Here is a 24,825-nt window from a genome sequence, read left to right as displayed (position 1 = left end):
TCCTCATGGTTGACATAGCAGCTACAAGTACCAACTAGCATAGCGTTACTCACTCTAGACACCTATGACATGCCGAATAACATTACGGTTTGATGTACAACACGCTGCCGCAAGTGGCGCGAAATTCTGAAATGATATCGGGCTTCCATAATTCGTTGGCATCATTTAGATAGCGGCTTACTATCATTAAGCATTGCACAGGCCATCTAGGGTCGTAGCAAGGACGGACCGAGAAGACAGGCAGCCCGTCTATTCTGCTTCGACGACCATGTTAAAACGATGCTGTGTCAAATGAGTAGAGCATCTCTTTCTCCCTCACTATATATATATATAACTGCTACTAGTATTGGCGGAGTGGCTTTATTTCTAGTGCTGACAGCAGTTTGCTAACGATAGATGACGTTTACAGCTTTAGCCTTTCTAGTCAGAACGCGGTACTGGCAACGTTGGCAGGATGGATTTGCCACGACTCGTCTGCAATACCCTCTCCCGTTCCCTTCAGCTTTTACCCCGCCTGCGCTGCTTTGGTAGTAAGGCCGGACCGTGCTTGACGAACGTGGAATTACGCTATGAAATATAGAGTAGGCGGAATTGAACATAGGAGAGATGAAAGTTCGCGTGGAGCCAGCAGCGGAGCTACTCCCATTACTGCTACTGTTTTCTACTGTCACTCCTACTACCAGTTACCTTTGCAGCCGCATTTTCGCCGTCCGTTTGTTAGCCGGCTAGCTTGTAGCCTCGCCTCACTCGCTTGTATGTCATATAGAGGCGACGCTATTGCCCAGTTGCGCTTACCGTACTGCAGTGCCCACTGGTCTGTTGCGTTTTAGCTATATGCTTGAGTCGTGTTGCACCTTTGCTCTATTATGTGTCTTTGTTCACTTTCAGAGAAAGAAGCAGTAGTAGTAGTAGTAAAAGCTGTGGAAACGGCAATGGCAGCGATGGTCGCAGGGACAGTAGACTGAAGTAACCTTGACGGCAACGAAGAGAGTGAAGAACAGAACAAAAAACTGGACGTGGGCTGAGAGCGGGTAGCTTCGCTAGTGGCTTGGCCAACAAGAAAGGATACCAAAGCTGGCGTCGTTCTTTTTCGTCTCAGTTACGCTTCAATGCCTCAAGACGCTGTCCGAAATGGGTTTGTCTCCTGCCGGCTTGTGCCCGCAACAGTTACAGTGGGCATAAGATTTTCGTCAAAGGAAAGGCTTCTAGACATACCAACCCCGTTTGGGACGTATAGTACACAGATCCCTCGTCCTCTTTGCTATCACCCGTTTACTCCTCTGCTTTGCTTCTGTCTTGCCCTTCGCTTCTGTTTTAAGAAGCCCGAACCTCTACAAACGACTTTTGGAGACGCCCAGTTCTACGATTCCTTTCCGCCCCTGTGAGTCCCGCATGGGCTAGCTCGCAGCTTGCTTGTTTCCTTTGCCTCTTCCTGGCTGGCGATTTTTTCTCAAACTTTCTTCGCAAACTTCACCTCCCTTAGTCCCCACTTCTTTCTCGTGGGTCCTGTTGACTGCCTGATATCAGAGTCTTTTACCCTTCTTCGTTCGTTTTTTCTCCTTATGAGTTTACTGGTACGGCACACTACCACGGGCTACTTGCACCGCAGCCCCTGCTACTAGACATGCCGTTCAAATTTTTCTTATTTATTTCTGCCTGTCTTCCGTTTTTAGTATTCTGGGTGCGTCCGATTATCGAGAAAGCGCGCAAAGGCTAGAACATATGCGTATAGAAGAGGTACTAGAAGACCAGGGATCGAGCAGCACTCGAGGCTACCATATTAGAAATGATTGTCAGGGTAGCGTTGTAGACTGACGTAGATGGCATCAAGAGGGCGATACAAAACAATCCAGAGAGATTGTCGAGCAGAGAGGCTTTACAAAAAAGTATTGGTATAGATATGGTCGTAGTAGCAGTCACTGCGGTAGAGTAAACAGCTCTTCTTATTAGAACAACTTAAATCTAAAAACGTGGAAGAGCGAAAAGGCTGACGGTGATCGGATTGATGGCATAGACGAATGGGAAGAAATTGTGGAAGGGCGCCGCGGGTGCCTGCTTACTTTCCGACTGGTTCACTGGCTGTGTTGCCTGTTCGTAAGCGGCTACAGAGATACAGATCTCACATAAGCTGGTGCGCGTTTCATCGTTTATTTCGCTACACCCCATACTTTCCTAACCCTTCCATGTATGTATGGATGGTCAACTGGTCGGTTCACTTTCTCGCAACGAGGAGTCATCTAGAAAAGCGCAGGGCAAGACGCCCCGTCTGCTTGTCACGATGGCTATACGCGCGGGAAACGAGGAGCTCTGGAAAGCGCTATGCAAATAGCATGCAAGCACTACAGCTACTACAAATGGACACGTATGCACGAGGAGTCCGACAAAGGAGTGACAACACGCGGAACAACGAAGAGGGCCGAGGGCTGGTTGGACAGGCTTTGTGGCGCCATCTTTCTCACAGACCCGCTTGTTGTTTTACGGTATAATGGTGTACAGAAAGCGGCTGAAAGAAACGGTGTAGCCGAGGGCATTACGCCGGTACATTGTAAATGCGGCAGCAGTTAAACATAACCGTTACAGCTAGTCAAATAGGGCACTGCAATGGATGAATAACAGGATGACAGCCCAGACTGTGTATGGGGGCTACTTGGGGAGGCTAAAGCTTTCGGCGTGAACGGCGCGGTGGTTGGAGGCAGGCTAAGAGAAAGGAATACCAGCGACGGCTATTCTGAATGGCTGGGTCGCGATAAACACACTTACTTGGCATCAAGAAGTGCCATCAGTGTTACCTTCAAGTACCAACTTCAAGCTCCTATTTTGTCTGACGACGGATCGGGCCGTAAAGGAGAAAACGTTTAAGAAAAGAGTCTGATAGACACAGTCCAGGGTCTGTGCGGGTCTTGTACGTCGTCCTGCTTGTTCTTCCGTTCTTAGTCCCACATTCGTCAAAGGAACGAGATACACAGAACAGGGAATTAAAGTACAGCGACTAAGCTAAAGCCCTACTATAGTTATAGTCTCATTCTTTGAGAAATCAACATTATTTATTGTACGCATGTCTGTCTATATGTTCGTCTGCCTCTGCATGCGTATATTTAACATGTCCGTACAGACGTATCTCTATCTCAGTTTTTCTGGCTCTGTCTGCAAGTGCGTTTGAACACAACCGGGGGCCTAGAGCAGCTCACAATGGTCGTACGCGTCGTCAGTTTTCGTCGAGGAAAACAAAGTTTGCACAATATAAACAAAAATCGAAGGACGGTTTGGTTCTGGGCTATGCCACAGTCTGTCAATGTTTCAGCAATACCAGCGTGTAGAAGCTCAGGTTCATCATTGATCCGACGGCAAACCCAAACGGTAGGTAAACAGCAACCACTGGGTTGGTTGGTCGCAACATAAATTTGCGATGACTCGAAGTGTCGTTGCAGTGTGGTGGGTTTATTGTCGAGAGCCTGGAACAGACAGAGCACACCAATAATTAAGCGATACGAGACACGAAACGTCCTTATACGTGCAACGGATGGCCGAGGAATCATGGCTTCTCGAAAAGTCCAAGTAGATGTCGAGGAAAAAGGTAGAAGCGGCACTGACAAACTTTACCCAGGTACCAAGTCCTACGCCCATGTTTAGGCCCAAGTCACAACAGTGCACGAAAAGAGATAGCGTCAACGCATTGTAGATTGGAGGCCACATATGCAGTAAAGCTCCGCTCATTTTGGGGGTAGTCCAGCAAAGTTGTTCACTCAAACAACTGCCACGCTCGTTGTGCTAGAAGGCGTCTTTCTTATCCTTCGCTCAGCGGCCGCTCTGGCGTCGCAGTGTTCGGGACCGATAAGGAGCACGAAGGAGCGATTTGGGAGCACACTCGAAGGAGCGCATCCAAGTCTAGAGATGCCTAAAAGCAAGAGTGCCTATAGAAACTGAACAGCGATAGTCTATGATGCATCCTCTTTATTGTGCCAGAGACAAAAACGAGCGATCTTCGAGCTTCGGGTGCTATTCGGGCGGTTCAGCATGCTCCGAAGACCGCAGCGGCCATATATGCATCAAGACGAATTGGTCTAGCTGGAAAATGACAAAGTACCAAATCTCACTTCTCCTTTTGGCTATATTGTTACGATCATCTATGGCATAATACGATACCCCCTGAAGAAATTATTCTCCATGGTTATCCGCTATTTATTGTGGGGCTGGCTCAATGCTGTCGACGGCCTGGACGTACCGCTGCTCCGTTACTTGCTTCCTGCTTTTACTGCTGGGCGCCTGATTTGCACATCCACACATCGACGACTGTGGGGTTACTGCGCCAAGACCAGCAGCCAGCCAGCCAGCTGACGGACGCGACGAACCAACGACTGCAGCATGGGAGAGACTTAAGAAATGCAGGAAGTGCCGAAAAGACTGGACAGAGGAATACTATAGGCGCTTGCATATGCAAAATAGCGGAAGAGTTTTTTCGTGGTCGCGTATGGTACAAAATGTAGCCATTAAGCTCAATTACGGTGGCCTTTCTCTTGTTATTGCTGCAGCGCGCACATGACTATTACTGCCCGACGTTATTCAGTGACATCATCTGTGAGGACTACGTTGGATCGTGGTCTCATATTATATGGCCTCCTCTGTTCGTGGACGATTTCTGCTAAAGCAATGAGCAAGCATCCCCGTTGAGAAAGTAGAAGTAAAAGTAGACGGTTGCTCTACGATGGCTAGCCTTCTTTAGGCCATAGGCAAAGAGGTTTTCCTCTTTCCATCGGCCGCTTACGGCGCTATTGGTGCAAATCAACTCAGTGAGAGGCGAACGATTCAAAGCTGACTACCGTAGCTAGCAGCTTAACGGAATGATAGCTGCTGACAGAAAAAGCGAATATTGCCAGTAATCCTTGTCCGCGTGAGGATGTTCTCACCAAATGGAAGGAAAACTAGAAGGAATTAGTTGGCCAGCAATATAGACAGAGCAAACTCGCATAGCCCATTAGGGAAGCCTCATGCAATGTCTATTCAATGTTTTTCCATAACTTCGTTGAATAGTCCCACATGTGTTTCTATGAGTAACGCAAACCCAGAGGTAGTGTTTCGCATTTTAACGCTGTAACGTGTAAATGGGCACATTTACGTCTAAAGGAGTATATTATAGAAATATATGTAAGGTATTAATATACCTACAGTGCACTACAAAAACTAATGAATGATATTTAGTTAGATCTTTGTATCAACTCAATTATTATGAATTGGAGTTTTGAGGATCTGGCTCGAAAGAAAAAACGAACAAATTTTTTTACGCTTGAAACTCTCGGTAGCTAAATCGCAAACGCATTTTCTTCCTTTTTAAGGGTGTTTTGATTTAGTTCTCCGAAGGCATTTTTTCAAACCGTATTATTATGACATTGTGTTTCCTAGATGAAAAGCTTTTACGTTCGTGAGGATCAAACGTCTTTATTTTTTCTAATTCCGTCGTAAACTCTCTTGCAGGCGTTTACGGCATGAAGTTCAATATTCTACACATTTAATTAACCCTACTAAACTACTGAGACTACACTATAATTACTAATATGTAACTTGTGAGTATTAAACTCTAAGTAACTCATGTCTAACTAACTAGCTGTCTTCAATGGGCACCAATGGTTCATTCCGCCTACCTTTTTTCAAAGCAGGTTTTGCAAAATGCTAGATGCAGATTATTTTACATATATTTTTACAAAATCACATAGTGAGCATAATTACACTCTCAATAGTTCTAAGTACTACCGGACACAAATGACTGTTGATTTATGCAGATTCGCGAAATGTACATTGTCAAAGAGAGATACAGATATGCTAACCACTACGGATTAGGTAAATTACGAAGAGGTTTTGGATCCGATAAATATGCACTATTTACTTTTTACTGCGCTGTGTCTTTACTCAAATAGCCGACCCTAATTTAACACATATATAAATAGATAATTTTTTACGTGAGCTACATAATGGGTTCATAATGTTATACCTCTACATTTACCTTAATAACAAGCTTCTTCTTTGGCGATTCCTTCGCCAGTTTGAACGCCAGCCGTTCTCCTTCGGGTACGCGCATGTTAGCTACAATCAGCAAATCACTATTCGCCGACCGAAGGGTAAACGTCTGTCCAGTGAGACCCGCCGTCGCCGGGTTGCTTGAGAACACGTTGAACTTGAACGAGTCCTCGAAGAAGATGACCGATTTCGACGGTCGATAGACGAGGTTCTTCTGGGCGAGATGCCGCTGGGTAAAATTCGAGCCGACCGAGAGCACGACCCCGTTGAGTAACAGCCGACCCAATTTTGGTGTGGCTGTCAACGTATATGCGATGCGTGAGTCGGCATATCCGTCCAGATAGCGAAGATCGCGCTCAGTGAGAACAATCTGCCGCGTGTCGTAAACAACCCGTGTGTTGTTTGTCGCCGCGAAAACGCGATCGGAGGTAAAACTTAACGTGAACTGGTGCAGGGTCGACAGCTTGGCCTTTTCGCAGGACACGGTGAACACCAGTGCGTCCTCCACAGGCTTGTCGATGGCGGCCTGGGGCGTCGGCACGAACCGTACCTTGTGACGGGTCAACTGCCGCTGCGAAAAGTGCGTCGTGTTGGTCCAAACAGAGTTGCTTTTAAGTCGCTGAATCGTGCCGTACTTCGGTGCTGTTGCAATGTCGAAGCGGATGTCAAGACCCTGTTCGGGCGCGTTTGTCACGAACGCCAACATCTGGTTCGTCATGATTGTAGGCGTCGCATGTGATACTTTGACACCGGTATTGTTAACTGAAGTGATGTCGAGCGGAAATGTCCGCACATCGACGAGGATCTCTTTCGTCATTGACGGCGAGTTGTAGGAGAGGCCAAACGATGTCGACGAAGCGTTGCCTCGATGATTGTACCAGATTAGGCTTTGTTTGAGATCGTGAAAAGTGAAATTGTCTAGAGCGACGCCGGGGTTCTTGAAGTTGTCAACGAACCCAGTATTCTCTGCCTCTTCAATGTGGACCATGAAGCGAGCAGCGCCTTCATCGACAAACTGAACATCGTCGATCTTTAGCAGATCGTTGGTCAGCTGCTTTTTTGTGTGTCGTGCCAATGTGAACACGACTTGTGTATCGTAGTCGTGCGTTGGCGAATTCTGTTGCGCTAGGATGGCGATGTGCAGCATAAATTGAATCTTCTCGGAAAGTGCTTTCGGCAGGCGTTGCAGTAGGAGCGTCGATGGCGCGACGCTCATCTCAAGAACGATGCTATCATTCGCTGCCTCGCTGCCGTCATGCGTGTACACGACGCGATACCGACTAATATCTCTGCAATTGTAGCAATATCACCGCATATTAAAGAACCACTATCAGTATTGTACCGTAAACAAAAGCCAGCAGTCAGTTTCGCTCTCCCTCTTTCGGTGCTATTCCAGTACTCCCGAGAATAAATAGCCACACACGTTTGGGACACAACGATCCGACATGGGCGGATATGATATTACACAACTGAAAGTAAAAACTACTGTTTCAGTAACGCTCACCTCTATTCTATATTATACGTAACGTCAATGTGCTAACTACCTTTTTGGTCAAACGGTGCCCGGAAAAGAGAATAGATACAAGCGGGTCGAAACGTTTGTCCCAACGTTATTTGGTTTCTGACAGTTGTCTTTCGCGTGCAGGTACTTTCTCAAAAAAAAGTTATGGATGAAGCAATCATCTTGAACCGATGGAGCCTTAGTTCTCAGGTGGCCCAATGCCCGAATGCGTGCGTTCAGATTCGCTTGTCTCCTTGTTCGATGTGTTAAGTAGCTTATTTCTAACAGGACACATCCAAAGTTCCCAATATCGCTAAGCATCAATGGCGGAGAAGAAGCCGTCGGCAGCAGGTTCTCCTTTTACCGCTACTGGCTTGGCGTCCACCGCCACTCATGTGTTCCAGGCCATTGACTTCGAAGCTGGAAACGCAGCTAGTATGTCCCTTCTTCGAGAAGCCTTTTGCTATGGCCAACTCAGTTCGCAACTTGAATGCATTTTTTTTTTTAGCGTGCTACTGTAGCTGTCCTGACTGCTACGATCAGCACGGGCCTGATAATGTCGGCAGTAGGGAGCATTTACTACACAGTGGTACAGGGTATACAATAATCTGTATGGTCAAGTTGAGTGCGATCTGGGCTGAGCCGGAACGGTTTTGTCTTCTTGAGCTCTCGTGTTTCCATCCATTCTTGAAATTCGATTAGCTCCCTAGTGGGCAGACAAATGGAGCGCAAAAGCCATCCGAAACGAAAGACGCTGAGAGAACACTGCATATGCGTACAAGCTAGGCCGAAACTACGCGCAAAAACTAGACATCGCTTCGGCTGCATTGCGCAATGGTACTATAGGCCGTGTAGTCGGCAAAATCGAGAGCAGGACAAACTAATGATGCGAGCGTCCTTTCGAGTGATTAGAATTACTAAAAAAAAAGACGCTACGGAAACAATTTCTCTCGAGTGGTGCTCTTTTTCTTTTTTGTCTTTTCGATCTTCTTTTATGTTGATCATGCTTAGCCTCTTACTTATAGCAACCATACTGTCAGTAGAGCTAAATACAGTGACACTGCGCCTAGTAGTAGCCTTGTGTACTGCCGGTACAGCTTCGTCATATTGGCATAAAACTCGAGCACTGTGCAGTCGAAAGGAATGGCCTAACTATAGGCCGTTCGTTGGTAAGGCCACGGAAGACAAGAACATTTCGATGCATCTGTTGCGAACTGCAGTACCAATAACTATATTATGTATAAAATATGCATAATCTCAAAAAACATCAATACACACTGTGGTACGATTTATATGAATACACACCTTATGAGATAAACGTTGTTAAGTGTTCTGCAACTAAATGTTTGTTGCATGTTTTTCTCTATATTCAAGCGTCTGCTTGCACTCGATAATTTGATTAATTTAGATACGTTTGCTAGTTTTTACCTGTATCTGTGTATTACTTCTACGACCGACTATTCCTGACAACCTCGAAGAGTTACAACCAACCATTTTTTTGCGAATGCATAAATGATCAGCAAATTTTATGCTTTTCACCTGTATGTAAATGTAGTAATCACATCAGACGTCTTCAGGCGCTCTTTGGCTAGCGAGCCGTGGTGGGGGCCCACGAGCACCGAGAAATGTATATCACCCGGACGGAGACCTAACTTCTGAAGATCTACCAAAAGATGAATGTGCTCAGGACTAAGGTGCTCAATGCCACCGTCATGTACCACAACCGGGGTTATGGCTAAAACCTGAAAAATCGAATATGCTAACGTAATTATTTTACCCTGTCTGCTCTGGCTGGGGCTTTGGGCTTCACTGAGACAGATATTGTAAGTTGTACACTTAACGAAACCTGTGTTATCTGGGAAGCTGCGTCTCATTGAATTCGGTAAAGTGACAATACAGAGCAGGCAACAATCAGCTCATTAGCATTTGGTTTAAATCGTATTACAAAAACGATTCTTATATTGATTATACAAAAGTACCTGTACGAGTTCTATATATGTACACTTATTGTTATCACAGAATGATACTTCGTTTTACTCTCTTGAAAGGCAATGCTCATTACACATATCATACGCATCTGCAAGTGCAACACAAATCAGTGTGTTCTATTTCAGCAAAGACCAACGTCATCTCTATAGATCACACAAACGGCGATAGTCCATCGTTTAGTTACGAGGGCACATCCCATTTGAAGCTCTGACCAAATAGCCTCTGCTCCGAGACCCACATCCTGTGCATGCACGTGTAATTACTACTGCTGCTGGCAGGTCAGTCGTTAAAATTGGACCGGATAGACAAGCTGATTGATAAAAACTCGAAAACCCATATCCTGTCGTAGCTATGTAATAAACGACCAACGAGCTAGGCTTAACTGTGCTTAGACGTGCTGTATGTAAATACCTGAAGAAAGCTTTAAAATAAATAGAACAATATCATAGTGCAATATGCGTGTACGTGTGAAGGAGTTTTTGTTGAAACCACAATGCAAGCACGTATTTCGCCTAACGTGGATCAAAATAGGACTTTGCTTGAAATGCCAGAAGGGCATGTGCCTGATGAAACCGCGGTAGAATCTGCTTGATATCAAAAAGTGGTTAAACGGAAGGTAAATACAATTATTGTTGTCCATTTCAAATAGTGTGAAGAGTTCTAAAGTTTATAGGAAAAAAGAGTTGACCATATGTTTCCTTTGAAACATCTTTATAAAGGCAATCTACTCTTTATTGCCGCATAATTGTGCGTGTTTCGGTTAGGCTCAATAAACTAATGGTTCGTTTTTTCACAGATGAGGCAACGAAATAACGAAAGCCCGTAGTGTTTGAGTTGTCCTCATGACGACAGTACGATTTTGGCTCATGTTGTTGAGAGTAGCAAAAAGCATTATTATTTAGTAGTAACTACGTGCAATCGGGACAAACTTACATTTTCGCTTGGAGAATCATCGTCTGCGCTAGTTGCATATGTCTCCTTATAGTTAGCCGTGAAACTCTTCTTCGTACAAATTTTCGCAGTGTCGCAAACGCATTGAAAGCTGTCTATTCCAACCTAAAAAGATCACATGGAAACCTTCAACTATCGGCCGGGAGATCTAAATAATGAGAGTTATATTTTCGAAGATCTCACTCCTGGTTCCATTGGACTAACTATTGTGAGCGATAAACAACAACGGCAGGATGGCATTAGTTATAAACACGTAGATGGCCCCAGCATTATATGGAAAAGATCATCATAGTTTGATTTTTGCTATGGCCAATTGCTGCGACACGCCATGCGTTCGGTTGTTCCTCTTACTGTTGTTTACAGTACTAGCGCACTTTTTTAAGGAGTAAGGGAGAACAGCTTTTTGAAATTCGTGGTTGTTTTTTCAGGAGAGCTTCGATTGTGGCAAGTAGATAATATAGTCAACTTCCCTATGCCTAACAATAAATTACTTATTACTCATGTACATTGTCATAGAGCAGTCAATCTACATAACACACAGAACTGCTACACTTTTAGGATACATGGCAACATGAACATTCGCTTGTCGTCTATTGCTTGATATATCTGTGTCCTACATTGTTATTTCACAATGAGAACGTTTTGCGCGTTTGGATACGTTTTATGAGCTCGGAAGTGTACGTAATGCATGTATATGTCAGGAACTCAGTTACACGTTAAATTTTGTTGACTACTACTGGTCATATATGGCGCACTGTAGGTTTATCGCGTCCAAACGACCGAGTGGGTGGACTTGCCCAATTTTAGAAGCGAAAAAATTGGCCCTAGCGTATTCAACGTCCTACACGTTCTGATGCAGCCGGGAACCGTCATAGTCAAATAATTTAGAAATTCATCTTCCTAGAACATCGCGAAAAGACTCATAGACGACATCAGGTCGTACGGTTCGGATAAGTACCTGAGTTCCGTTAAATGACCTAATTTGACCTACTAGTAAGTTTTAAACAACTATCTTATCCGCGAAAATCATTTTCGCGTATAAAACAGATCCGTACAGCATTGGCAGCAACTACAATGAAACTTTGCTCCACTCGAATGATTTGATGGCAAAAGCAGACGCTTTCAATGTCAAACAAGTGCGAAATATCTGTCTTACCTGAAGACAATCAGCGCCATCAACGCAGGGCTCTTTGAGGCACGGGTATTTCCAAACACAGCCTTTGGAGACGGACTTTGTCACCAGTGCATTCTCTAGTCCTCTTATCTTGCCGTTCAATCTCATGTAATGAACACAACCTACGCACCCAACGAAGAGTCAGAGTATCTGTCACGCACTGAGCAGGAACATGTTGTTCTGAACCTTTTTACCAGGCTAAAAAAGGCTGATCTCGTACTAGATAAACATAAGGCCAGGTCAACATACCGTTTTAAATGCGCGTGTACGATTATTTTTATATTTAAGGGGGGCTAAAGCAGCTATTAAAAAGCGTAACTAGCCTGATAGTGAGTATTGGTATGGTTTGACGCCTTGTGCCTGTGCTCGTTGCCGGTTCTTGGCATCCACTCCACCGATGTAAAAGTGAGTATCAAACGAACAATCCTCTTCTGCTAAAGACTGCCTTTCTCCACGGGTGTAGTTTGCTGGAATTTATTAATAATAATATAATAAATATACCGAATTAACGCTGAGAAAGATGACGTCAATAACGATGCGGTAAATCATGTAAACATATCGATACCTAATCTTACGAAAAATTTCGAGATAAATGGAAAGCGTTTACGGCGCCACATCAGCTTTGTAATCCTGTTATTACTATTCCTATGGGCTAAATCCATGTAGCTTAAATTTAACTTGATTGAATCCTTGAGACAACGCGAGAGAAATATATTGATAAAGAGGTAGGGGAAAATGATTTGTTCCCCCGCCGAGTCTACTGTGACGGCGAAGAAATAGGACACGAACAAACTGATGTGATGTATTAGCCTGTTCGGAGAAGGACAGTTGCAGCGTGTATCTCAAAAGTGTCCTGTATCGATTACATTACATCTTTCTTTTTCAGCTGACTTCACCATGACGTTTGATCCCTTTGACTGGCTGGCTGGCTGGCTTCACTGAGGCGCCTTAAGGCGCAATATCAGAAGCCACTCCATCAGAAGCATCCACCTGTCGTTGCCCACGTGACAATGGACGTTGCATTAATCGTTCAAGCGTATCACCATTCATAACAATGAACTCATTTGGCTAGACATTGACATCTAAATTTAGCTCCCAGTAATATGCCGAACTTTGAAAGGTTCGTACCTTAAATGTCTTAATAAGCGCTTGTATGCAACCTTATCTTCAACCTCAAGGGCGCTGACACTGCTTTACTTTCGTCAGTTCTTTGGTTGCTGTTGATCTTGTTAAGTAGTTTGTATGTGGCAGTTGCCATTGTTTACATGCTTTTTTTCTGACAATTGATGCTTTGAGGCCGTTCGCTACGTTTGTGCGAGGCGAGCGTTTGACAAATCTATTGCCGACCCTGGAAGAAATGCAGCTTCCCTTGTTTAGACTACACAGTTTAGATGCAGTCTCTCACATACGTACATCAATGAATCCATTTGTAATACGTCGGAAGTCGCCATCCGGCCGGTAACCCGGGCCTTGTCAAGGGAAGTTACACAGACCTAAGGATTTTTCAATTCCGGCTACATTAGCCTTGTATAGGTGTTTCGTCATTAAATGCGCAGATTCGTCTCAGCCTGTTCATGTATACGAGGTCTCCGTTTCATTCGAGCACTGCCGCAAAGCAGTGATGATAGCGAAACAGAATCCTTAGTGCCATTAGCATTCGTTGCTGTGTCTGTATGTGGTAGTGGTTGTGGGCAAAATGGTACGAGTTCTATTCGCGTCTAGGGCAAAAGAACCATAACTGTCACCAGCTGCCTCTTACCGAAGCGCTGACGCCCCACAAAGAAACAGCACTAGCAGGGAGAAGCTTCCCTGTTCTTACCCCCTGTAAGTCAAGCTGCAGCGTGCAAGTAAGTGCGTGGCTCTATATTTTTATTTATCTGCCTCTCACTGATCCCTTACTTTCTGCCATCTGGGAGCATCTGTTGGAGTTCAGCGGGAAAGGAATCTGGTGAGTGTCGGAGCAAGTGCTATGCTCAGCTGTAGAGGATCGGTGTATATCAGCGATAAAGATGGCTAGCACTGCCAGCAAGGAGGTGTGATAATTACTATTTGATATATCGGTTAATGCTTGCCAACGTTGAGCTTGCATACAGCTGGATAACGGCAGAAAGCATGGTGAGTGCGCGTCAGACCGCTGGCTAGAGGGGAATAATAGAGCGACTGGTGAGGAGCTAGTTGGGGCTAAAGGCAAGAAGCATCAAAACTAAGTAAAGAAAAGGCGCAGGCATGGTTGAAGCTTCTGCAAAAACACTTCGGACATCACCAACATTACTGTATTCGTGTCGCATCCTTATGCGTAGTTGGCCGCGTGGATGTGCAATGCTGCTGCATGGCAATATAATGGTGCTAGGCTACTATGCAGACAGCTGGGAAACGGACCATGTTAGAGGCAGTGGTGGCACTCATTGTAAGTCTTGCTGCAGCACTAACGAAGACCCCTTTTAGTTTTCGTGAGATACCCTTAATGTGCAACGGCATACTGGAGCTGCTTTTGCTGCTGCTGCCCCTAGAGGGGAGAAGCTATCAGTTAGTGGGTGCTATGGCGTATGCTTTTGAAGGAATATCTGCTGGCTGTTTTTATTGAAAGGAGGTAGCTTCCTCAGCCGCTTTAGTGCTGTTCAGGGCAGGAGATGACGTGGGCTCCCTGGCTGGCTTACAGGCCAGACCTATATGCTCCAGTCGAGGCATGCCGCTGCCATTGCTGACATTTCTTCGTCGAGTGCTGAATGGAACATCACGCATACGTGTAAGCGTGAGGAAATAGGAAAAGACGGATAGCGCTAGCAGGGGACGTTTAGAGGAACAGAATGAACGGGAAAAAAAGGGGAAGGAGTAAAAGTCCGAGGAAGAGACAAGTGTTAAGACGCTTACAGCAAAACGTGCGGGCCAGCAAAAATAAGCTACGAGAGAAGGCGATGACAGCAACCACTAACAGCCAACCACCATCATGGATGACAGCATATGTCGGGGTCCTAGCGCTGGGTTCGGAGAGGGAACATTCATGGTTACGCTGCTTGGCTCTATCATGCCTCGGCTACCGACGAGTGGTTTAAGCCTAAATCGCTCTCGACGCCTAGCTTACCGTCTGCCCTTCTGCGGCCCTCATACATCTAGGTACTATTTTATAGCCTTGGGGCTCGATGGTGACCTAGACCTGCTCTAGTTGATCCCTACCTAAGCAAGCATACCCTGCCCTGTCCTACCCTACCAAGTCAAGCTTTTTACCCCCTTCTGACTAATACTGTTCTAAAACGACTTGCAATGCTCGTACTAATGTTTACAAAATCTATGTATAGGCACTTCGGCTTCCCTTTCCCCCATCTCTCTCTCTCTCTCTCTCTCTCTCTCTCTCTAGGCAAGTGTCAAGAAGATGACTGACGATGAGTAGCAGAGGCTGCGTAGCTCAGCTGCCTGCTCACTGCCACAAAGACGTCACTTCTGTCGATACTGTAGTATCGGACTGGGATGAAAACGACGCCTTCTGTTTGGCACTAGGCTGGTTGATAGCTGCTGTTGCTGAGTTTGCTATGCCAGTGGTCTAGTCACGCTGTTGTGACTGCCGCTCCATGCCGTTGGCTGTGAAGAAAGAACAGTTTGCTTGCTCCTGGCTTTCCAATGTAACGGACGCCCGCCTCACAGACGCCGTGGTGAGGTTGAACGAACAGTACCGATAACGGGCTATAGCTTGCACCATTTCAGTTCTTTTCTCTTCACTCCTATCCTTTCATAAAGTAACGATTAGCTCCAGAGACGCAGGAGAGCTAATCGAAATAAGTGGTTCTATTTGTGACTATACAACAACACAAAGTTAAAACATGCAGCCTTTAGTCTAGTCCGTTACTCATTACCTGTCGTCTGTGGGCTAAGCCACGTTTAGGCTACCCATCGACATTAATTACGAATAGGAACCTAGGAGCTGGCGGGGAAAATCAACGACTCAACTTTTGAATGGCGGCAAGGTTAGCCGTTGGTCGATGTCTAGGCCTTTGCCTTAGTAACTAGATAATAACTGAGGGCAGGGCATCGAAAGCAAGACCCCTACTATAAAACGCGATTTTCGCTTACTCAGAATAACAGCCTGTCGTTCGTCGTACCTCTCTACGCTTCGCCGTTTCGATTGCTGCGTCTTCTTTACAGCCATAGCGAAGGTTTATCGTATTCGATAGTATGTCGAAGCTTTTCAGTGTCTTTTCGTCGCCTTCCCTGCAGGTCTTTCTGGCTACATCAGAGCAGCAATCGCTTCAGCGTTCGATTATATTCGTCCCGAACGAGGTAATCATTGCCCAGACTTTTTGGGTCCGATTCAACTGACTTCACTCAAGCATTGGTGCGTCCGTCCGTCCGTCCGTCCGTCTTCCCTTTGATGCTTTCATACTCAAACAGAGAATATCGAACGTCAGTCAAAGGGGTTGAATTATCGGTATAGTTATGTAAGAAACGACTAAGCCGATACTCAAGAGTACCTGATAGCGCATAATAGCAATAACGGGGCTAGAACAAAAAGGACTATCGGCAGTTTATGTTGAAAAGTAGACATCTCAATCGAAGTTAGATATCCTTTCTGCTTGGTTATTGTGACCAAGATGGCGTGGCGATGTCCCACGAGCCTGCTCGTGCTCCGGGGAACATCAGCTCGGTCCGGAATCCTTCGCTTAGCAAAGATTTCGCTGTCTGCTAAAGACGGTGTGTTTGTCGAAGGGCGCTCAAGGTCAAACACTTAGACATTCTCATTTGAACCAAAGTCAAATTGACAGAGTTCTCGGCTGAATCTGGCAAAAAGAGCCTCTATTTTAATATTTTGAGCACCAGGCAAGCTTCCAGGATACGCCGCGCTAAGCCAACTAAACATAGATTACGTTGTTCTACAAAAATAATTGTTTTTCAGCAACTGAGTAATGATGAGTAAAAAACGTACCGATTACCTTAAATCGACTCAATTTAAAAAAAAGAAACGATATTTTCTTTACGGACTCAATCGTTTGAAATAGTATAAACGTAGCAGAACAAATGTTCAAACTTAGCACTTATTCAGGCATAACGAATTTTCATATTGTTGCTTAAAATGTGCTCTGAACACCGTATAATTATATTACGCAGTCTACTTAATAGGATCCTAAAACAATCAAACTTCCAAAAACATTTTAATAGTCACAACCGGGGCAAGCATCTAGTTGAAGACGTACGAGGTTGTCGAAAAACCAGTTTTCCAAGATAGTTTGTAACAGTTTTTTTAGTCACATTGTCCTTTGGCTAAGTCGAGCAGGTAGGGCCGATCGAGTAGCATTGTCGTAGACAGAAAAAAAAAGTATGCCCGATAACATTTAGTTTCAACGACCACCTGATGGCTTGACTCGTTTTGTGGACGAAGTGTGACCGCTGCTGTATTGCGTCTTTCTCTCCTCTCATTCTATTTAGCGGTATGTTTTTTTCGTTGTCATTACCCAGCACCAGACAGCGTTGTGCGCCTGTCGATGGTAACTAGAACGTACTTTACCTTAGAGGCAAAATGATACTGTATAACGTGCCCCCTTTGTTTTCTGTCGAGCGTAGTCTCTTTAGTGAAGCACAAAATGAGGATATACAATGCTACTTAGCCACCGTTGCAGTGGACAGCTGGATGCGTCCACCCGAGCAACCAACTGAACTATCTAAAACAGTGCTCTCGCTCCTTCATTTCTCTGATAACTTAATGAAAATGGGTTTACTGTTACGTTTTTTTTTTTTTTTATATGTACGTATGGCGTAGTTTCAGGCCATAGAATATACAGGACAAATCGAATCATGTAAATTGGTGAAAGTTGTTTTCGTTAAATAGGCGTGGCAAAAGTTCCTGTGGCTAACAGTATAGTTCAAACAGTCAGATGTAGTTCAGTAGAGTCAAACAGTTCAGCTCGGAAATAGTACAATTTGTTTTCTTAATATTTTAAGCAGCTGTTTCAAACGAATTCCGACTCTCCCTGTTATGCGCATAGCGGCACGTATTTAGGATCGATAATACGAATGTAACGAGTTCGTCGATTGATCGCTCTGAATAGAACCGCAAGAAATACGCCCTTCCTAGCATCACGAAACTCGTTAATCGAACACGTGACCGTTATTTTCGTTTCTGATTCAAAGAAAACACTATAGAATTCTATTAGCCGCCTCCCCCCTCCCTCAAGACGCTTCACGTCCCGCTGTTCTTGACCATGCGGCGTCTGTTTTCTGTTTGTGTTCCGTAAAGGCGGCAGGCAATCCGATCACCAAACGAACGGCGACACAAAAAGCGTTAGCGATCAGGGTAGATGTAGAACCATGGCAGCAGCAATAGAAATGATGAGATAGGAAAAGTAGGGAAACTATTTTGGAACTGCGGATCCGTCTCGCAATCTAAAGCCGCTTACAGACTGCCTGGTCGGCTGGCGTCGTAGACTACGCGTTGAATTGACCCACATCTGTGCCACTTGACAGGAACCGTCCACTAGCTTTTGTGGCGATGGAACCCGTACAGCTGGAAGTCGTCAGCGGGGGAGATGGAAGGATCCGGCCTGAAGAGTGCCGGACCACGCGATAAAGACAAGCCCTGCATAGCTTATTTACAATCAACACGGCGACAAGGCACTCTTTGCCGTCAGTCACTTCGTGTGATTTCGCTGGTTAAGGTTGTGCAATTCAAGGATCTGTGAAAAGATAATCAACCTTTTCCTCATTGTACCGAGCCTTTGATAAGGTAAGTGGTGAAATTATGCAGTATTTTACTAGATGAAGCATTCTGCACTACCGATGAACTCAAGCATGTGCGTAGAAATTTACGTGTATTCGAGATATTTTTTATCGCACTGGATAGGCTGAACTGAAAATATTTAGAGACAATAAGCATTGCTTAATGCTTATTAATTGCTCGGGTCGATTTAGTAACAACAACACAGCGGAGGGTGTGCAAGAAGCGAGACCACAGTATAAGTCTGTCATGTTCAACGCGCGGCAGAAATCAACTTTGGATAGTTCCGTTAAAGCTTGTATCCATAGACAATGTGGTCTGGCGAAGTATATTCCATTAAACAATAGCGACAAAATAGCGTAGAACAACGTGTAATATAGTACAGTTTCTCCAAAATCTCTAAAAGCTCGAATTAGGAGTAGCCCGTCCCATAGGTCATATGTACATTAACATGACAACAGAAAATATATCCGTCTCTACGGCGCATGCCAACACTTCTCTTATCACCAGACGCTACACACTTTGAAAGACGACAGTCTTCGACGTTAACTTTGATACAGAACTTTTTAACCTTGTGTTTGGCACTCTAACCATAGGACGCATCAGGAACTTGAGAAATTTACTTCGTCCAAGCCAAGTTTTGTCCAACGAGCTCAGCGTCTGTGCACTGTAAGTACCTTCATGTATATAGTAATACCTGATGAAAGCCCGCTAGATCAAATCATTGTTAAGCTGTACAGGTTCATCTACTGCAAAACGAACACTGACAGTATTCACAGGCAACCGTCAATGCCAACCGTTACCGTTTCATATGACCTATTCTCAGGCTATACAAATAAATGCTATCAGAATCACCTGTGTTATCAATGAAGCTCTTCGATGTCCTACTTGCCAAATATAATTAAGCTCTTCGAAAATCGTGTCATGTGTGTGTGTGTGTGTGCGTGGGTGGTGATTCTCTTTGAAAACAGTCCAAGAAAGTACTTCACTGCCAGCTGATAAACGATAATCTATGTTCTCATGCTTTTGTCAATGCCATTGATAACTAGTAAATCATTATTTCGCAAAACAACAGCAGTCCTATATGTATACGTGTTTGTGTTCGTGACGCAGCTGTAAAAAACAAGCATCGATCATGTGTGGTAGATCTGAAAGAACATTTAGTGATCTGGACGGAGCCGGTCAATGGGCCAACAATAGCTAATGTGCAGCCTGGGTTACAAGTATTAAATAGAAACCCTTATAGTCGATGCGGCTTAAATAGGAAAATGTTAAGGGGAAGCTTGAGATAAATGTTTTTCATTGCTCTGTACTGTGGAAACGTGTATCAGTATCAAATGAAATGTACGTCTTTATTGTTAAGAGTTATTTATTAGAAGAAGTTAATCGATGTAACCATCAGTAACTTGATTGCTGTTTCTTTATCTGTTGCTGAATCTGGTTGCTATACTTCGGTCTGGCTACCAATAAGCGGACAGGAAGCAAGCTGAACTACAAACATTTTTTTCCAAAACAATATATTGCTACAACGTTACATCTGTATATCCTTTGATATTACAACTTTGTTGTGAAAGTTGAGATTGTCAGTGTTCGCTAAGTCCTACAAACATCTAGGACACAAGACGTTAGTCGATGGAAGCGAAGAAAATAACATGTTTTTTTTTTTAACACTTAACATGTTACTCGTCCAAAAACGGATCAGATCGGATTAGTTATTAGATCAGCTAGTGATTAATAGCGAGACGCTATTGTAATTTGTGCATTTTGCCGTTTTCATCGTAGGATAATGAAATTCTTAATTGCTGCAATGGCATTGGCGTGCGTTCTAAACGTTGTCATAAACGCCCGCCTTTTCGGTCAACGACAGGAGGAGGCAGAAATCGATTTCAAAGGCGAAATTGACCACGAGGAGGACGAAAGTTTGGCCGAAAATAAAGAGCTCGACAGAGCTCTTCAAGAGATTCTCTATCAGGACGAAGACCAGGATCTTTCGGTACGAACCCGTGCCTAATACAGGGCTTTTCTAGCTAGTCACTGATTTAGGTATTGAGCGAACAAATTCGAAATGGTACAATTCTCTAGAGAGTTGCTACACGACATATCTCAATTTGGCTTGGCGATATTGATGGCAGTTCTGCCGGGGGCTACCGTGCTTAATTCGAATAAGTTGTACACTTTCTTGACACTGACATGGATGCAATAACATCTAAGTAGTTGGTCGAGCTGTCTTGGCCTTTCGGGCTTCCTGCTCTAAGGAAGAAAACATCAAATATATAAACAATTCTTCGTATTAATATTATTCATTCCGTCATTACGGAACAAAAATACAATGGCTACCTTACTATAGGTTTTCCAACAGCTAAGGGATAATGTGTTATTCTTCTATCACACATTGAAGTCGGGTTGGCTCGCATAATCGTACGCGTTTTTGGTCCTTCTATCCATCACTCGTGGTGGAATGTTATAGCTATACAAGAAGACGTTCGTCGTCCCTAAAAAGCTAGCCCCGTTTCGAAATCTCTGAAAAAGTTTTATGCTGAAACCTTGAACTATCGAAGTCTTGTAAACGCTGTTCCTAAGAAAAGCTAAGGAAATTCACAGACAGGAATTGAACGATTGTAATCTCAACCGAAAATTGCTCAATCTTTCTGAGTCTAGTGGGGAGTCGGCGTGCCTTCATTTATAGTCCTGACTACCTGGGAGTTTAGCCAAGCATATCTCTAGCCTACCAAAGTTTACCAACGTGACGAATGAACCCATCAGTACTTATACCTATCATCTGTAAACAACATGGTTCCTTCCCTCGTAAAAATGAGAATCCAGCGTGCAGCCCAAACAAAACAATAACCACCATTTTTACTACTATTACCATCAATGCTAAACTAAGCTGCTTAAATCGATCTTGCAGGCTCGTGCTGCTATAGCCAACGGAAACGCTACCATGCAGTGCCGTACAATCTTACCAAATGCCATATCAGTTATCGGCTATTCGAATTACAAACATCCCTGCGTGGCCTTCTGCAAGTATCGGTACCTGGCCGTGGCGCACGGACGGGTTAAGAGCCTCTACGATGCTACGTAAGTCGTACATTCCCATACAACACAATTCAGTATAATGCCTTACTAGCATTAACAACACCCCTGCCTTGACCTTGTTGACCTGCCCACCGTAGGCAGGAGCCGGCCTTGAGCTTGCCGTGAGTGTGACTTTTGCTATCTGCATTAGCTTCCCTCGCAGGGTGAGGCTCGATCCGGTCATATACTTCTCTCGCCAGCTAAGGGCTTTTCTCATTGCGGCTCGACAGACTAAATAGGTCACTACCGATGAAGGACACAAGAACTCGAAACAAATGAGAGCGAAACATAAGAAGCAAAGGTATGCCTCAAAATGATATTCCGTCCGACCGCGGAAGCTCTGCTATGTAAGGCCAATCGTACAGAGTGAATGGGGTAAACGGCCATTTTTGTGCTACTCTAAGATGCATTTAGGACTATTAGTCGGACAGGCGCCAGATCCGAAGAGAAATTTACCCTAGCCTTGCCACGGGGAGCAGGGAGGTCCAGCTAACCAAAGGTTGGCTAGCGTAAACAGACTGAAGGCAAAATAGAAGGGACTACTGATGAGAAAGAACTCCGTGTTGATGCCAACTATGCGACAGCGGATGTCTACGCTGAGTGGCTGACAGTCTTAGTGAGTGTCTGTACTCGCACATTATTATTGCCTATAGAATACTAATTATCAGACTATCACAACAGGTCCGATCTGTTAACGAGATAAATTCGCTGAGTTTTTTCCGCCTTGTTCTCGACATAATGATTATCACAGCAACGTGCGACCCAAGGCAGTCCCCATAAAACAAGGGAGAGGGAAGCAAGGAAGCATAGTTTTCATTTGCAGAAATTCGAATGCAAGGATAAGCAATTTACGAAGAGATTGGGTACTGGCATAGCCCCATCAATGTAGAAAACGATGAAAAAGGAAAAGCAAAACAACAAGATTCGTCACAGGTCTCTGCCATCATTGAACCACTAAGTGTGCATTTTAACAGAGATAGTTAGTACTACCACGTCGCAGTAATGTGAACGCAGTACAGTGTAATCCTAGACTGAACGCTCGCAAAGCATAATAAAGTATATTATTCGGAACATATTGTAGCATGTCTAGTTGACTCGGTCATGACTAGCGTGAGTAGACAAGAAGGTAGAATAGAAGAGAGTGTCGAAAAAAAAAGACATCTCAAAAAACGTCGGCCCACACGTAAGTTAACAACCGAAAAAAAAACATCATCGCTGTATGCTTAACTAAATACTGTTTCTATCTTGCAGATACATCGCAATGAATGCCGTTGCAAGTTGCGGTGGCACAAACAACGAATACGTGTGTGTCGGCAGTAGGTGTGTCCTTCCATCAACCAATGACGCCGATAATACTACCTGTCAAGCCCTTATTCCGAACCCTACGGTTGAAACTCGGGCCTTTATTGTCAAGCCCTGTCAGATTCTGTGTGCTGACATCGGCGCATACGACGTTCCCAACAAAAGTCAATTTCAGTATGCTTATCAGCCGGACGGAACTACTTGTTTTTATGATGGCCAGCAGGCAACTTGCCAGAAGGGGCATTGCTCGCTACAGAACACGAGCACATGAATCGCTGGGCAATAAGCTATATAATTATTAGACCGACACGCAGAGTCGATTGTATAGACAAACGGTGTTTTTCTTTGAATTCGAGGAGATAAGCGTCGCTTCTCCGACTTCCTTGGAATAAAATATGGTTAGATAACACAAAAAAAAAACTTGGACATACCAGCGGCACACGATATGCGGCACATATCAACTGCTACAACGACTTTTTCAGCTAAGAAATACACGGACGTATATTTATTAGGAGGAGTTTAATGAACGCTCCGTTTCATTTCACTTCATACGTACACTTCGTTTTGTGAATTGTTTTTCTTCTATTTGAATGGAAAAGGCACAACGAAGTCCCACGATGTCTATTATAACAAAGCGAAGTCAATGATCGCATTTAACATTGACTTGTCAAAAACGTCTTAACCATTTTCCAGCCGAACTACCCGACGCAAATACTTTTATACGTTAAAATAGTAATAACAATATTATTATTATTATTATTATTATTACTGAACTAGGTATTTTAATTGATGATCTGTTATCTTTCCGGTAGCACCATATTTCGATCACTACGGTTTCTGGTGGAAAAATTAAGACAAATGATTTTTGCATCTCTCCATTTACACTGAATTACGGCAGGTCTGCAGAGACCGAAACAGATGATGGTCCGATGGTGCAAGGTCCGGGCTGTACGACGGATGTATTGAAATTAGCCATCCAAGCTTTTTTCATTTTTGCCCCGTTGCTCATAAGGTATGTCGTCTGCCACTGTCACACGACGCTATTTCTTTTTGTTAATTCCGGTCGATTTTTTCGATGGCAACGGTTCGATTACGTTAATATTGCTAGAGAACTTCGCAGATAGAAATACAGTTGAGTACTTATCTTCCTTCAGTTCACATATCGCCTCCTTTTTGTGGCTAGCCTACTTCAAATGATTTGAAACTGTCCTTAGCGATATCGTGCCTAATTTTCATACTACCTCTATAAACCTTTTTTTCGTGACCGGTTAACTAAGTGATGCATCTTTTACATTAAAACGAAAACGACAGACGTATTTCTGTGCGGTTTCTCTTCGTATATTTCGAATAACGTACCATATAACTATAAGCCGCATGGACCTTTCTTTGTGCGTCTAGGCCGTATCTTCACCATAATAAGACGGCGATGCGACCTCAAACTACCTGAATTATATAATTTTGAATTTATTTATTAGCTAAAGGTAATAAACTATGTTGTGATGTCAATCAACGACTTACTGCTATTTTTTCAATAGTGTTATATAATAGTTTATTTTCTTTTGACAACAATGAAAATGTATTATAGTGAAGTATTGGAGGGTTTGCTATTCTTCTTTTTTAATGAAAGAAAGTATTTTTCTTAATGGATCTCGACAAAGATAGCTTCATTTATAAATATAGTTAATTACTAGTCTGTTGAGAGCTGCGGCACCTGTATAATATTTGTTCATAAACGGTAATAATTGCTGATACAATAATAACTGTGCATGCAAAGGTACCCAAGCAGAGGCCTTTGCTGTCGAAAGTTATCGCCTCAAGGAAGCACTGAACCCCAAGGTGTACAATTTTTTGTTTTTTTTTACGGGATTTGAGTAATACTATTTACGCACTGTCACACCAAATTCGAACCTATTTGTTGAAGACCGAGCGTGGAGCCCAAACCTGGCCGCTGGGCCTGTTTCCACTACCCTCAGTAATTCCCAGTTTCTCCATTTTGTTTCACCCCGTGACAGCCCATAAATATCTATATATTACATATCGTTTTAGCTCGTAATCTAATGCTAAGTTAGTAATAGTTGTTATTCTGAATCTATTTCGGTGAGCTAAGTATTTAGCTAAAAAGAA

At 43.9% G+C, this 24,825-nt stretch overlaps 2 protein-coding genes across 3 annotated transcripts in view; one reads left to right on the top strand and one right to left on the bottom strand.

Annotated features, from left to right (window-relative positions):
* The window catches only part of LOC111251188 (chondroitin sulfate proteoglycan 4-like), a 209,351-nt gene that overhangs the window by 11,090 nt on the left and 173,436 nt on the right, over positions 1–24,825 (bottom strand). The window contains exons 8-12 of the mRNA XM_086990490.1: positions 11,948–12,091; positions 11,607–11,746; positions 10,433–10,555; positions 9,050–9,252; positions 5,996–7,298 (exon numbers count right to left, since the gene is read on the bottom strand). Coding sequence (XP_086846616.1) covers positions 5,996–7,298; positions 9,050–9,252; positions 10,433–10,555; positions 11,607–11,746; positions 11,948–12,091 — 1,913 coding nt within the window. The remainder of the gene's footprint in view (positions 1–5,995; positions 7,299–9,049; positions 9,253–10,432; positions 10,556–11,606; positions 11,747–11,947; positions 12,092–24,825) is intronic.
* LOC111252064 (uncharacterized) lies at positions 42–24,211 on the top strand. Of its 2 annotated transcripts, XM_086989210.1 has the most exons (7): positions 42–3,357; positions 5,470–5,558; positions 18,075–18,333; positions 18,921–18,993; positions 20,107–20,317; positions 21,233–21,402; positions 22,651–24,211. In XM_086989210.1, the coding sequence occupies exons 5-7, from the start codon at positions 20,111–20,113 to the stop codon at positions 22,970–22,972; spliced, it is 699 nt and encodes a 232-aa protein (XP_086845336.1). In that variant the 5' UTR covers positions 42–3,357; positions 5,470–5,558; positions 18,075–18,333; positions 18,921–18,993; positions 20,107–20,110; the 3' UTR covers positions 22,973–24,211. The 2 variants fall into 2 exon arrangements, with proteins under 2 accessions (XP_086845336.1, XP_022665165.1); XM_022809430.2 differs by lacking the exons at positions 42–3,357; positions 5,470–5,558 and having other exon boundaries at positions 17,895–18,333.

Source organism: Varroa destructor, unplaced genomic scaffold (assembly GCF_002443255.2).
Source record: "Varroa destructor unplaced genomic scaffold, Vdes_3.0 BEIS01000005.1, whole genome shotgun sequence".
NCBI lineage: Eukaryota > Metazoa > Arthropoda > Arachnida > Mesostigmata > Varroidae > Varroa > Varroa destructor.
This window is presented reverse-complemented; position numbering and strand designations above follow the sequence as displayed.